This window comes from Panulirus ornatus, chromosome 1 (assembly GCF_036320965.1).
Source record: "Panulirus ornatus isolate Po-2019 chromosome 1, ASM3632096v1, whole genome shotgun sequence".
Lineage (NCBI taxonomy): Eukaryota > Metazoa > Arthropoda > Malacostraca > Decapoda > Palinuridae > Panulirus > Panulirus ornatus.
Window position 1 is genome coordinate 64267291 of NC_092224.1, and position 16389 is coordinate 64283679.

General features: G+C 40.1%; 1 protein-coding gene across 6 annotated transcripts in view; it reads right to left on the reverse strand.

Moving 5' to 3' along the window:
• LOC139749153 (sphingosine kinase 1-like) overlaps positions 1–16389 on the reverse strand; it is a 148470-nt gene that overhangs the window by 99253 nt on the left and 32828 nt on the right. For all 6 annotated transcript variants that reach the window (XR_011712894.1, XR_011712893.1, XR_011712895.1 and 3 more), the window contains exon 2: positions 15271–15515. Coding sequence is in view for 3 of the 6 variants with exons in the window: in XM_071662822.1 (XP_071518923.1) it covers positions 15271–15515 (245 nt within the window). In the remaining 3 variants the exon portion in view is untranslated. The remainder of the gene's footprint in view (positions 1–15270; positions 15516–16389) is intronic.

Sequence of the window (16389 nt, forward strand, 5' to 3'; positions counted from 1 at the left end):
TGCTTCTGTAGTTTGAACACTCACCTTTATCCCCTTTGCCTTTGCACAATGGCACTATGCATGCATTCCGTCAATCCTCAGGCACTTCACCATGATCCATACATACACTGAATGTCCTTACCAACCAGTCAACAACACAGTCATCCCCTTTCTTAATAAATTCTACTGCAGTACTGTGCAAACCCACTGCCTTGCCGATTTTCATCTTCCGCAAAGCTTTCACCACCTCTTGTCTCTCAACCAAACCATTTTCCCTGACCCTCTCACTTCGCACAACACCCTGACCAAAGCACCCTATATCTGCCACTCTATCATCAAATGCATTCAACAAACCTTCAAAATACAGGTAGTGAGGAAATGAGGAGATGGAATGATTGATTTTGAAGGAGTTATGGAGAGTGGTTTGGTGAAGAGAAAAGAGTTGGTCTAAGCCTTACATATGATGAAATTTGGCAAGGCGGCTTAAATGGATGGTATTGCAGTTGAATTTATCAAGAAAGGGGGTGACTGTGTCATTGATTTGTTAGTAAGGAGTTTAATTTATGATGAGGTGCCTGAGGATTGACATAATGCATGTATAGTGCCATTGTATAAAGGCAAGGGGGATAAATATGAGTGTTCATACTATAAAGGTAAAAGTTTGTTGAGTGTATCTGGTAAGTTGTATGGGAGGGTATTGACCGAGAGAATGAAGACACGTACAGCGCATTAGACTGGGGAGGAGCAATTTGGTTTCAGAAATGGTGGTGGATGTGTGGATCTGGTGTTTGCTTAAAAAATATATATATATTCTTTCATGCTTGATCACCATTTCCCTTGTGAGCGAGATAGCACTAGGGACAGACAAAGAAAGACTGCATTCTCTTGCATCCATTCTCCAGCTTTCATGTGTAATGCACAGAAACCTCTACTCCCTGTCCACAACCAAGCCCCACAGACACTTCCATGGTTTAACCTGGATGCTTCACATGCCATGATTCAGTCTACTGATCGCATCAATCCTAGTATACCACACTGTTCCTATTCACTCTATCCCGTGCCTATCCTTCAAAATCTTTTTCACTTCCCATTCTCCTTATTACCTCCAATTCTGAAACATATATTCTCTTTGATTAACCTTTCTTCACTCATTCTCTCCATCGTCCAAACCATTTCAGTACACCTTCTTATATTGGACAACCAACACTTTTTGCAATACAAGATCCTGCCTGACAAATTTGCTAGAATATTTCAATGTTATTTATCAGAATTTGGACAAAAAGGTACTGTCTGATGTAGTGTATTTATATTTCCAAAAGGCTTTCGACAAAGTACCTCACAAGAGGCTTTTACATAAACTTGTAGAAAAGAATCAGTGAAGAACTCTGTACATGGATGAGAGACTTTCATACCAGAAGAAAGGAGCATATAGTATTAAATGGCGAAGCTTCAGATTAACTAATAATGAGTGGTGTGCCACAGGGGTCCGTGTACCACAGAGGTCGGTCCTAGGCCCAATTCTTTTCATAATATACATATTAATGACCTAGAACTCTGTCTCATATCTAAGATATCCAAATGTGCTGAGGATACTAACCAAGGAGGTATACCCGTAAACAAGTGGGATTGCAAACTGATTCAAAGAGATCTTAACTTACAAGCAGAGTGGTCAGACAAATGTAAAGTTATGCACTTTGGAGACAAGAATATGTTACAACTACAAACTATTTGGAAACTCTCTCTAAAGTAAATGAAGAGAAGGACCTTGGTATTGTCATTAGTAACATTCTGAAGTACTCTAAACAGTGTCAAGCAGCAAGTTAAAAAGGGAACCAAATGTTATGTTTCATAGCCAGAAACATAGATGACAGACACCAGAAACAATTCTTGCATTTTATGATTCTCTAGTAAGACCACACCTTGAATATGCAATCCAGCTTTGGTCCCTAAACTGTAAAAAAGAAGAGGAAAAATTAGAGCAAGTACAAAGATGCATGACAGAATTGATCCCATCCCTTAGAAATCTTATATACAAAGATTAGCTATAACAATTGGATCTCTTCTTCCTTTAAAAATGCTGACTTCATGCCAACTTAGTCCAAGTGTTCAAAATTCTGAACACACAATAAAGTAAATCACGAACATACAGTAACTTATTCAAATTGTTCGAAATTCTAAACAAGTTCGATGAAATAAATCATGAACATCTTTTCAAAATACAAGAAAGTATAGTTACCAAGACAAATGGAATAAATCTCAAAGCTAAACGATGTAGTACAGACTTGAGGGAAAGCTTCTTTTCCTTTAGATGTGTTGAGCACTGGAATAAGTTACTGTCAGACGTGGTGAATGCTAAGGTTATAGATACCTTCAAAAGTCGTTTTTACAAATATTTTATAATTTCAGGTATACTGTGAGACAAAATGCCTGAAATAAATGTATAAATGACACTAGAGGGCTAATGTGCAGCAGTGGGGAGTTGGTGATAGCTTAAAAACTGCTGAGTGGAATTACATTTTCTTGTTAACTTATTTTTTTCTACCAGACAACCCAGTCATGGGCCAATCAGGCCTCCTGTTGTCTGCCTTTCTCAAGTAAACCACACTCTTTTTAGTATCACACCTCTCTCTTACCCTTTCATTACTTAATCTAACCACCTCACACCACAATTTTTTCTGAAACATTTCATTTCCAACACATCCACCTTCCTCAGCACAACCTTATATGTAGCCTACATTCATATACAATGTTATACTATTAGGACTTCTGCAGTTTCCCACTCGGATATGCCACCAGTGCTTTATCATCAAACAAAAACTGCCTCACTTCCAAGACCCTCTCATCCCTCACAGACTGCATACTTGCCTCTTTCTCCAAGACTCTTGCATTTACTTCCTTCATCATCCCACTTATGAACAAATTGAATAACCATGGTGACATCTCATGTAGACCAGCCTTCACTTGAAACCACTTACTCTTCTGTCTACCTGCTTGTACACATGCCTTACAGCCACGATAAAAATTTCTCAAAACTTTCCTCCCACTCTTAAGACCTTGCACAAGGCATCTCTATCAACCCTATCATATGCTTTTTTCCAAATTCATAAATGCCACACACAAATCCACCTGTTTGTCCAAGTTTTTCTCACACATTCCTTAAAGCAAACATCTCTACCACTTCTGAAACCACACTGGTCCTCCCCAATCTTATGCTTTGCAAATGCCCTCACTCTTACAATCAGAAACCCTCCTGTCCAGTTTACCAGGTACACTCAACTAATTTATTCCTCTGTAGCTTGTACACTCACATTTATCTCCCTTACCTTTATACAGTGACACTATTCATGCATTTTGTCAATCTTCAGGCACCTTACCATGATCTGCATGTACAGTGAAAATCCTTTACAACCAGTCAGCAACATTCACCCCCCTTGATTAATTCAACTGTTTTACCATCCACTCCAGCCACCTTGCCACATTTCATCTCATATAAGGCTTTCACCACCTCTTCTCTCTTCATCAAATCCCTTTCCATGACTCTCTCACTTTGCATCCCACCCGACCCACACACCCTATATCTGCCAGAAATAAACTATATACACGACCAGTAACAGGGATACTAGAACGATAATGAGCAGCAGCAGGGAGCTGAAAGTAGCTTAAAAACTGCAGAGCAGAATTACATTTTACTGTCATGTTAAATCTCCCCCCCACCCCCTTTAGACAAGCCATTCATGGGCCAATTAGGCCTCCTGTTGTCTGGCTTTCTCATATAAACTCATGTAAACACATTCAGCAATCTTTCAAAATGCTCACTCTGTCTCTTCTTAACTTCATCATTACTTGTGACCATTTCCCTTTTTGCCCTCCTTCACCGAAATTCTAATTTGTTCTCATGTTTTTTGCACATTATCAACCTCCTTCCAAAATCTTATTCTCTGTAGGTTTACTGATACTCACTTATCCCATCTCTCATTTGCCCTCTTTTCCAACCCTTGCACCTTCCTCTTGATCTCATACTGCTTTCTCTTTTGCAATCCCCAATCATTTGCCCTCTTTTCCAACCCTTGCACCTTCCTCTTGATCTCATGCTACTTTCTCTTTTACAATCCCCAATCATTTGCCCTCCTTCCCTGTAAGTACCACCCAAATGCCTCTCTTTTCTCTTTCACTTGCAACTTAATTTCTTCATCTCACCTCTCATGAATCTTTCATATCTACCTACCTCGCACTTTTCAAATGCCACAATGCATTTTTCGCACATGACAGCACTGCTTCTCTAAATATCTCCCATTCCCCTTGCTTTACTCTCTCTCACCTTTTGCTATTCTACATTCAATCATTCCTGATATTTCTTCACACAAGTCTTTTTTAAGCCTTGCTACAACAAAACATCAACCATTCTCAGCATCACATACAGCACTCATATGACATTCACTCCTCACACCAGTAATATAAACACTAAAACTAACTAAATGCCCTCAGAACACGAACAGGCACCAACTTTGGGAAAGAAACAGAATCCCTCAACATCTTATAAAAACAATTCATCTGCACAACTATTAAACTATGCCTCTTCTGCCTGGTCTTTCACCCTCTCAAAATCATAAAAAGTAGCTGCAAGCCACATAAGAGTGCACTCAGAATGAACAGTCACTGGCTTACTAGAAACCACAAACACTTGACAACTTCACAATGAAGCAAATATCCTTCCACCTCAGTATGCTTGGCAACCAACTCTGCAACAGCACTAGAATTTTCCCACATATGCCACTATATGTATCTAACCACCAACCTTTACAAAGAAATATAAAGCTCACCCCTACCTCACACTTCCATAACCTCTACTCACACATCCCCCCTCCTCTTGCAACAAAAATAACAATGACAAAACACATACACTGTGAAAAAACCTGACAAGCACTAAACATCTGACCTTCCAGCTTAGTCTTGAACTTTAACCCATCAGAAGCCATAATCCCCTCTTGCCATCACAACTATTTTACACCATTCTAACTTATTCCAAGACTCTTCATGCCCATGATGCAGTTACACTGAAGGAGACTCCAGGCACTTATTACTCTTTTGCCCTGCACTCTGTACATAGAAGTACAAATAATATTACAGCACTTCATGGCTATGGCTTGTGGTCCCAAATGATGGACCTGGCTACCTATATATATATATCTTTTTTTCTTCTTTCATACTATTTGCCATTTCCCGCGTTAGTGAGTTAGCGTTAAGAACAGAGGACTGAGCCTTTGAGGGAATATCCTCACCAAGCCCCCTTCTCTGTTCCTTCTTTTGGAAAATCAAAAAAAAAGAGAGAGGGGAGGATTTCCAGCCCCCCACTCCCTCCCCTTTTAGTTGCCTTCTACGACACGCAGGGAAATAAGTGGGAATTATTCTTTCTCCCCTATCCCCAGGGAGGAAGTGAAGTGTTTTAGATATCTGGGAGTGGATCTGGCAGCGGATGGAACCATGGAAGCGGAAGTGGATCATAGGGTGGGGGAGGGGGCGAAAATTCTGGGGGCCTTGAAGAATGTGTGGAAGTCGAGAACATTATCTCGGAAAGCAAAAATGGGTATGTTTGAAGGAATAGTGGTTCCAACAATGTTGTATGGTTGCGAGGCGTGGGCTATGGATAGAGTTGTGCGCAGGAGGATGGATGTGCTGGAAATGAGATGTTTGAGGACAATGTGTGGTGTGAGGTGGTTTGATCGAGTGAGTAACGTAAGGGTAAGAGAGATGTGTGGAAATAAAAAGAGCGTGGTTGAGAGAGCAGAAGAGGGTGTTTTGAAGTGGTTTGGGCACTTGGAGAGAATGAGTGAGGAAAGATTGACCAAGAGGATATATGTGTCGGAGGTGGAGGGAACGAGGAGAAGAGGGAGACCAAATTGGAGGTGGAAAGATGGAGTGAAAAAGATTTTGTGTGATCGGGGCCTGAACATGCAGGAGGGTGAAAGGAGGGCAAGGAATAGAGTGAATTGGAGCGATGTGGTATACCGGGGTTGACGTGCTGTCAGTGGATTGAATCGGGGCATGTGAAGCGTCTGGGGTAAACCATGGAAAGCTGTGTAGGTATGTATATTTGCGTGTGTGGACGTATGTATATACATGTGTATGGGGTGGGTTGGGCCATTTTTTTCGTCTGTTTCCTTGCGCTACCTCGCAAACGCGGGAGACAGTGACAAAGCAAAAAAAAATATATATATATATATATATATATATATATATATATATAATATATATATATATATATATATATATATATATATATATATAGGGGAGAAAGAATACTTCCCACGTATTCCCTGCGTGTCGTAGAAGGCAACTAAAAGGGGAGGGAGCGGGGGGCTGGAAATCCTCCCTTCTCATTATTTCTTTTTTAATTTTCCAAAAGAAGGAACAGAGAAGGGGGCCAGGTAAGGATATTCCCTCAAAGGCCCAGTCCTCTGTTCTTAACGCTACCTCGCTAACGCGGGAAATGGTGAATAGTTTAAAAAGAAAAAATATATATATATATATATATATATATATATATATATATATATATATATATATATATATATATATATATACATATATATATATATATATATATATATTTTTTTTTTTTTTCATACTATTCGCCATTTCCCGCGATAGCGAGGTAGCGTTAAGAACAGAGGACTGGGCCTTTGAGGGAATATCCTCACCTGGCCCTCTTCTCTGTTCCTTCTTTTGGAAAATTAAAAAAAAAAACGAGAGGGGAGGATTTCCAGCCCCCCGCTCCCTTCCCTTTTAGTCGCCTTCTACGACACGCAGGGAATACGTGGGAAGTATTCTTTCTCCCCTATCCCCATATATATTTTTTTTTTCTTATTTATTTATCATACTTAGTCGCTGTCCCCCGCGTTAGCAAGGTAGCGCAAGGAAATAGATGAAAGAATGGCCCAACCCACCCACATACACATACCTTTACATATATATACACATGTACATATTCATACTTGTGGCCTTCATTCATTTTCATCGCCACACATGAAACAGCACCCTCCTCCCCCTGTGCTGGGAAAAGACAACAAAGGCCACATTCTTTTCTTTTTATATTTATTATACTTAGTCGCTGCCTCCCGCATTAGTGAGGTGGCGCAAGGAAATAGATGAAAGAATGGCCCAACCCATCCACATACACATGCATATACATAAACGCCCACACACGCACATATACATACTTATACATTTCAATGTATACATACATATACATATATACACATGTATATATTCATACTTGCGGCCTTCATCCATTCCCATTGCCACCACGCCACACATGAGAAACCACCCTCCTCCCCTTACGCTAGGAAAAGACAACAAAGGCCACATTTGTTCACACTCAGTCTCTAGCTGTCATGTGTAATGCACCGAAACCACAGTTCCTTTTCCACATCCAGAACCCACAAAACTTTCCATGGTTTACCCCAGGTGCTTCACATGGTCTGTTTCAATCCATTGACAGCATGTCGACCCCAGTATACCACATCGTCCCAATTCACTTTATTCCTTGCATACCTTTCAACCTCCTGTATGTTCAGGCCCTGATCATTCAAAATCTTTTTCACTCCATCCTTCCACCTCCAATTTGGTCTCCCAATTCTCGTTCCTCCACCTCTGACACATATATCCTCTTTGTCAGTCTTTCCTCACTCATTCTCTCCATGTGAAAAACCATTTCAATACAACCTCTTCTGCTTTCTCAACCACACTTTTTATTACTACACATCTCTCTTACCCTTTCATTACTTACTCGATCAAACCATGTCACACCACATATTGTCCTGAAACATTTCATTTCCAACACATCCACCCTCCTGCACACACCCTTATCTATAGCTCATGCCTCACAACCATATAACATTTTTGAAACCATTATTTGTTCAAACATACCCATTTTTGTTCTCTGAGATAACGTTCTGGCCTTCCACACATTCTTTAACGCTCCCAGAACTTTTGCCCCCTCCCCCACCCTGTGACCCATTTCCACTTCCATGGTTCCATTCACTGCTAAATCCACTCCCAGATATCTAAAACACTTTCTTTCCTCCATTTTTTCTCCATTCAAACTTACCTCCAATCAACTTGTCCCTCAACCCTACTGAACCTAATAACCTTGCTCTTATTCACATTTACTCTCATCTTTCTTCTTTCACACACGTTATCAAATTCAGTCACCAGCTTCTGCAGTTTCTCACCTGAATCAGACACCATATATGTAGGGCAGTGGGAATGGATGAACACAGCAAGTATGAATATGTACATGTGTATATATGTCTGTGTATGTATATGTATGTATATGTGTATGGGCATTTAGGTATATTTATGTGTATGTGAGTGGTTGGGCCATTCTTCGTCTGTTTCCTTGCGCTACCTCGTTGATGCAGGAAACAGCGATTAAGTATAATGAAAAAAGATATATAGATATATATGTATATAGGAGAGCTCTAGAATATTACCAGTCTTATCAGAGCATGTCAAAAAGATTACTATTTGTAGAAAAATAAAATTGTATTTCACACTCAAAAATGTAATTACATGAATTTTAGAAATTAAAGAAAAATAGAAAAATATAACTTTTTATGAATTTAAAAAGAATAATACTGAAACTTTGCATTTTACAAATTTAGAGAAAGATTACAAAGGCACACGAAGTAATTCAAACAGCAACTTGTTCATGTGATTGGAGTTATGTTTTGACTTGTTCTGCTCCAATGGCATCATGTTTGATATCTGGTAAAAGTTGCTTCCAAATGCTGTACTGTACATTTGCTTTAGGATGTTGTTAATCTCTGGAATTATTTGTTTTACTGATTGCAAAAGGATTCCTGAAACTCCCTTTGGACAACTGCCAGAAATCTTAAGACTTCCATCAATGACATTATTCTCCTCTGTTTATCTCAATTTAACCTATCACTTATCACTCAAACTTGAAATGGTAGGATCTTAATTAAAACCATTAAATTGGTAGGTAGTAGTTGGTAGGCAGCCAACGACCAGGGAGTGAGTCACCAGCACTACTCGCCTGGGTATTGGAAGGGTTAGTGACAGTTGTGTATGTAGTGAGCCAGCACTTCAGTAGTTGTCAAGTTGCACTCCTCTGACCCAGGTAGCTTTCTTTCCTTTCTCCCTCACCCACACATGGACTACTGGCTTTCTATCTACAAACATGCAGTCTTTCCTTATTACACAACACATGACAATACTTGAACTCATACAGCGCATTCTTTGTAACTCTAGATTTTCCTGTGGTGAGCACTATGTGCTAGCCCTGCCTTTTGTCAAAATGGTAGGAGCAGTAGACAGCTGTAGTAGGTAGGAACATTTAGGCAGGAGCATTAGGTGGAAACATTATGTAGAAGTAGTAGGCAGGAGCATTAGGTAGACAGTAGTCAGTAGGAACACTGTCCTAGAGTTGCACTCTGCCAGTGGCCCCATAAGGGTGAGGCATAAAGGCTAAGAAGCAGCACTGGAGTTCAATAGTTATGGAGACTATGGCTATAGCCATCCCCTTGAGGGAGTTCCATTTGGAATAGGCATCATAGATATAGTTAGATAGAGAAAAAATTATTTATTTATTATTTATTTTGCTTTGTCGCTGTCTCCCACGTTTGCGAGGTAGCACAAGGAAACAGACGAAAGAAATGGCCCAACCCACCCCCATACACAATGTATACACACACACACGTCCACACACGCAAATATACATACCTATACATCTCAATGTACACATATATATACATACACAGACACATACATATATACCCATGCACACAATTCACACTGTCTGCCCCCATTCACTCCCATTGCCACCCCGCCACACATGGAATACCATCCCCCTCCCCCCTCATGTGTGTGAGGTAGCACTAGGAAAAGACAACAAAGGCCCCATTCGTTCACACTCAGTCTCTAGCTGCCACGCAATAATGCCGGAAACCACAGCTCCCTTTCCACATCCAGGCCCCACACAACTTTCCATGGTTTACCCCAGACGCTTCACATGCCCTGATTCAATCCACTGACAGCACGTCAACCCTGGTATACCACATCAATCCAATTCACTCTATTCCTTGCCCTCCTTTCACCCTCCTGCATGTTCAGGCCCCGATCACACAAAATCTTTTTCACTCCATCTTTCCACCTCCAATTTGGTCTCCCACTTCTCCTCGTTCCCTCCACCTCCGACACATATATCCTCTTGGTCAATCTTACCTCAGTCATTCTCTCCATGTGCCCAAACCATTTCAAAACACCCTCTTTTGCTCTCTCAGCCACGCTCTTTTTATTTCCACACATCTCTCTTACCCTTACATTACTTACTCGATCAAACCACCTCACACCACACATTGTCCTCAAACATCTCATTTCCAGCACATCCACCCTCCTGCGCACAACTCTATCCATAGCCCATGCCTCGCGACCATACAACATTGTTGGAACCACTATTCCTTCAAACATACCCATTTTTGCTTTCTGAGATAATGTTCTCGACTTCCACACATTCTTCAAGGCTCCCAGGATTTTCGCCCCCTCCCCCATCATATGATTCACTTCCGCTTTCATGGTTCCACCCGCTGCCAGATCCACTCCCAGATATCTAAAACACTTTATTTCCTCCAGTTTTTCTCCATTCAAACTTACCTCCCAATTGACTTGACCCTCAACCCTACTGTACCTAATAACCTTGCTCTTATTCACATTTACTCTTAACTGTCTTCCTTCACACACTTTACCAAACTCAGTCGCCAGCTTCTGCAGTTTCTCACATGAATCAGCCACCAGCGCTGTATCATCAGCAAACAACAACTGACTCACTTCCCAAGCTCTCTCATCCACAACAGACTTCATACTTGCCCCTCTTTCCAAAACTCTTGCATTCACCTCCCTAACAACCCCATCCATAAACAAATTAAACAACCATGGAGACATCACACACCCCTGCCGCAAACCTACATTCACTGAGAACCAATCACTTTCCTCTCTTCCTACACGTACACATGCCTTACATCCTCGATAAAAACTTTTCACTGCTTCTAACAACTTGCCTCCCACACCATATATTCTTAATACCTTCCACAGAGCATCTCTATCAACTCTATCATATGCCTTCTCCAGATCCATAAATGCTACATACAAATCCATTTGCTTTTCTAAGTATTTCTCACATACATTCTTCAAAGCAAACACCTGATCCACACATCCTCTACCACTTCTGAAACCACACTGCTCTTCCCCAATCTGATGCTCTGTACATGCCTTCACCCTCTCAATCAATTCCCTCCCATATAATTTACCAGGAATTCTCAACAAACTTATACCTCTGTAATTTGAGCACTCACTCTTATCCCCTTTGCCTTTGTACAATGGCACTATGCACGCATTCCGCCAATCCTCAGGCACCTCACCATGAGTCATACATACATTAAATAACCTTACCAACCAGTCAATAATACAGTCACCCCCTTTTTTAATAAATTCCACTGCAATACCATCCAAACCTGCTGCCTTGCCGGCTTTCATCTTCCGCAAAGCTTTTACTACCTCTTCTCTGCTTACCAATTCATTTTCCCTAACCCTCTCACTTTGCACACCACCTCGACCAAAACACCCTATATCTGCCACTCTATCATCAAACACATTCAACAAACCTTCAAAATACTCACTCCATCTCCTTCTCACATCACCACTACTTGTTATATTATTATACTTTGTCACTGTCTCCCGCATTTTTGAGGTAGTGCAAGGAAACGGATGAAAGAATGGCCCAACCCACCCACATAGATATGTATATACATAAATGCCCACACACGCACATATACATACCTATACATTTCAACATATACATACATATATATATACACAGACATATACATATATACACAAGTACACATTCATACTTGCTGCCTTCATCCATTCCCATCGCCACCCCACCACACTTGAATGGTACCCCCTCCCCCACACACGAGCAAGGTAGCGTGTCATGTGTAATGCACCAAAACCACAGCTCCCTTTCCACATCCAAGCCCCACAAAACTTTCCATGGTTTACCCCAGATGCTTCACATGCCCTGGTTCAATCCATTGACAGCATGTTGACCTTGGTATACCACATCGTTCCAGTTCACTCCATTCCTTGCACGCCTTTCCCCTCCTGTGTGTTCAGGCCCCAATTGCTCAAAATCTTTTTCACTCTATCCTTCCACCTCCAATTTGGTCTCCCACTTCTCGTTCCCTCCATCTCTGACAAATATATCCTCTTTGTCAATCTTTCCTCACTCATTCTCTCCATGTGATCAAACCATTTCAATACATAATTGTGTTTTGGTGCAGTGCACATGACAGCTGGAGTCTGGGTGTAAATGAAAGTTGCTTTTTTTGTCTTTTTTCCTGGCGCTACCTTGCTGACGCAAGGGTGGCGATGCTGTTTCCTGTGGGGTGGGGTGGCACCAGGAATGGATGAAGTCAAGCGAGTATGAATATGTACATGTGTATATATGTATATGGCTGTGTATGTGTATGTATATGAATGTATACGTGCATATGTTGATATGTATATGTACATGTATGGGCGTGTATGTATATATATGAGTGGATAGGTCTTTCTTCATCTGTTTCCTGGCACTACCTTGCTGATGTGGGAAATGGCGAGCAAGTATGATAATAAAATATAAATTATGCCATAATAATATTAGGTTCTTACAGTTCATTTCCTTAATTTCTATGTTTAAGAATACCCTAAATGAGGGCATTCAGTTGCCCATGCCATCTAAGCTACTATGAAAAAAATGGGAAGGACCCAAAGTAAAATGGGATTCTTTGGGACTCTCTGAGGACTGGCAGTGGATGAAACCATGGGTGCTGAAGTGAGACAGATGATGGAACAGGTTAGCTAAGATTCTTGGTAAAATTAATTAGCAAATATAAAGAAAGATCAGTATTTGTTTGGCCAAAAATGAATATGCTTAAAGGTGTGGAGGTTTTATAGCGCAGCATGGTTTTGAGTCTTGCATCTTGAAAATGAAAGAAAGGAAGAGGGCAAGTGTGTTGGAAATGGAATGCATTAGGGTAACATGTGGTGCAAGATGGGTTGAATACATAAGGAATGACATTATAAGAGAAGTTAAGCAGAGAGATATTGACTAGGAGCATCTTTTTCTTCTTTAGCACTTGTTCACTGTTTCCTGTTGGTGAGGTAGTGCCATGAACAGAGAAAGTAAAGTCCTTTTTTTTTATCTCATTCATTCTCTTGCTGTAATGTGTAAGGCAGTGAATCAAGATCCACTCATCCACAACCAGGCCTCACAAAACTTTCTGTCGTTTCCCTCAGGTTCAGTCCAAAGTAACGGCACATCACCACCTGTATACCATAATGCTACAACTCACTGTACCCTGTTCACACCCTTCACCCTCCTGCATGTTCAGGCAGCAAGCACTAAAAATTCTATTCACCCTATCATTTCCATCTCCAATTTCCTCTTCCCATTCTCCTTGTCCCCTCCACTTCTGAACATATAATCTTGTCTTCATCTCCTCACTCATTTTCTCCATATGCCAGACCATTTCAGGACACTCTCTTCAGCTTTATCAACCATATTCTTCTAATTACTACACCTCTCTCAAATCATTTCGTACTTGATCAGCCCTCCTTATACCAAATGTTGTCCTCAAACCTACCTACCTACCTACAAGTACCTACAGAAAAATCCTGCCTATAGGAAGAGCCAGTGGGTGGTGCTCAATGCACAAATATCTTCCTCTCTTAACATAACGACTTTACTCTCAAACACAATGTATAATTACTGATTTTGGAGTTGTTTGGATTTGCTTTTATTCATTTAGCAAAGCTTTTTATTTTGTATTCCCCAACATACTCCATGCAGATATCATCTTTTTTACTTGAATAACTCATCCCCCTTTCCTTATGTGCTTTTTTATGTTTTTCTTTGAAATCTTTTTGGTGTGTTCCAAGATACTACTACAGGCTTCATTTCAATTATCTACCATGTTGGTATGGTGTATTGAGTGGATCTTTCGGTTATGTAAACATCATATTGTTATATTTTGATTTCTCTGATTTGCACATTTAATATACATCAGAATCACAGGTTATATTGCCCACTACATAAATCTTTATCATGAAAAACAATTAAATGAATGATACAAGTTAGCACTGTTACAATACATATAGCTTCATACAATATACAAGATAAAAGAACCTCCGAGGCCATCTGCATCAGGACCTGAAGGAATCAGTTACCTTAACTGTTCACCAAACTGTAACATCAGCATCAAAATAAAAGAAGTGTAAGAGTAGCAAAGGATGACTCATATGAGGACAATAAGGAAAATCATATGTTTTAAACACAGAATCAGATCCAGCCATCTAATTCTATGCACAGTATGCTACATAGACATTATGCACATACAAATCATATCTTTCACTGTCCTCAGCAACTAAGAGAAAATCTTGTTGATACAGGCTGAAATGACTCTTACTTTATAGAGCATGTGACATTTGCAAAACCCGAAATGCCTGAACAGCCTGCAAAGCTTGTAAAGTCAAAACATCTTACAGGGTTTGCACAGACTCCAAAGCTTGTGATATATCTGTATATGCAACCTGAAAAAGTCGTGTCTATTCAAGCTAGCACAGACTGTTTAATTTAGAAAGCCCACAAGTTCATTTAGGCTAAGATCGACTTGTTTTTCACCTGAAGTATAAATAGTCAAGGCACATAGAATTGCAGGATCTATCCTAAGAATATGACAGAGGTATATTTTCTTACTCATTCCTCTATGTGTAAGGAGACACCAAACACACTTAATATTTGATTACTACAATAATCAGCATCTTTGTGTAAGTGATGTATGAAATCAATGAGTAGACAGCTCTAAGTTAAGAGCTAATAGTGTTACCCACTGTAAGACAAGCTGATACTAGAGGAAGGTAATTGCTGGTTAACCATGAATGTACCTCCTAACTGAAGATGTCGTCATCCAGTATAATGATTGGTAAGCTCACAATAGCAAGTCATTTGAAGAAGATATTGTGGCTCAGTTTGGTCATCTGACTTGCTATTTCAGATCAATAGGCATATATCTAGAAATTGTCATCAAGCACAGCTAATAAAGAAAAAACATTCCTAAATGTATATACTATGTTTTACATTTCATTTATGTCACCATCATTGAGTCATCAAAGTTAATGAAAAGGTATTTTCATAGATCAAAGATTATATCAAATAATAAGAAAAAGTACCTCATAAAGAAGGCCATCTCCAGAGACAATGATGATCCCAGAATACTGGTCGAGGTCTATATATTTAACCATGTCAAGAGCATGGTTAGCTCTCTCTGTCAGCACAACTTCATGAGTAATCTCTGCTTCACCAAAAATCGATGCAACCTGCTTCTTGTATATCTGATGAGCCTTTCCAGGTCCTGATTTTGGATTTACAAACACTAACAGCTTTTTACTTCTATCAGTCTGAGGTTTTGCTGTACCTGTTGGAAATAAAAACCACTAAAAAAAAGGACATATATATCTGTATGAACAAAAGGTTAGCATCTTTTAGGCATTTAAATTTCTACGAATTAAAAATGAGATGACTTTTAACACTACCTGTGGAAAGTTTCTTTGGAAAATGTCATCTTTAGCTGAAGGTAGGAAAGGCACATAGAATGGATGGGATTATGGCTGAAATATGGAGGAGAAAGTGTGAAACAGTGGATGCATGTGATATAAAATTTAGCATGTATACAGAAGGTTGTGCCACAGGATTGTGTGAAAGCCATCATTATTATTGTTCCTTTGTTCAAAGGAATAGTGTAGAGATGTATGTGCAATTGTAGGGGAATAAGTCGATTAAGTACATCAGAGAAGTGTATGCAAGAATGTTGAATGTTGATTGATAGAGTAATGGAAGTGACTGAATGCAAAGTGATGAGCAAGGGGGTTTTAGGAAAGGTAAGTGATGTGAGGATCAGATTTTAGTGAAGATGATCGTGGAAAAGTATTTAGTGAAAGGTAAGAAATTGTATGCAGCTTTTATGAATCTCAAGAAAGCCTATGACAGATTCAGGCGGAATGCTTCATAGGATGGATGGTGTGAAAGCCTTCTATAGAGGGACAAATGCATGTGTTAGATTGGATAGAGAGTTTAGCAAAAGTTTCAGTATACATGTGGGTGTGAGGCAGGGCTATCACATGTCGTAGAAGGCGATGGGAGCGGGAGCCTAGATATATGTGTCAGAGGTGGAGGGAACAAGGAGAAGAGGGACACCAAATTGGAGGTGGAAGGATGGAGTGAAAAAGATTTTGAGTGATCGAGGCCTGAACATACAGGAGGGTGAAAGGCATACAAGGAATAGAGTGAAT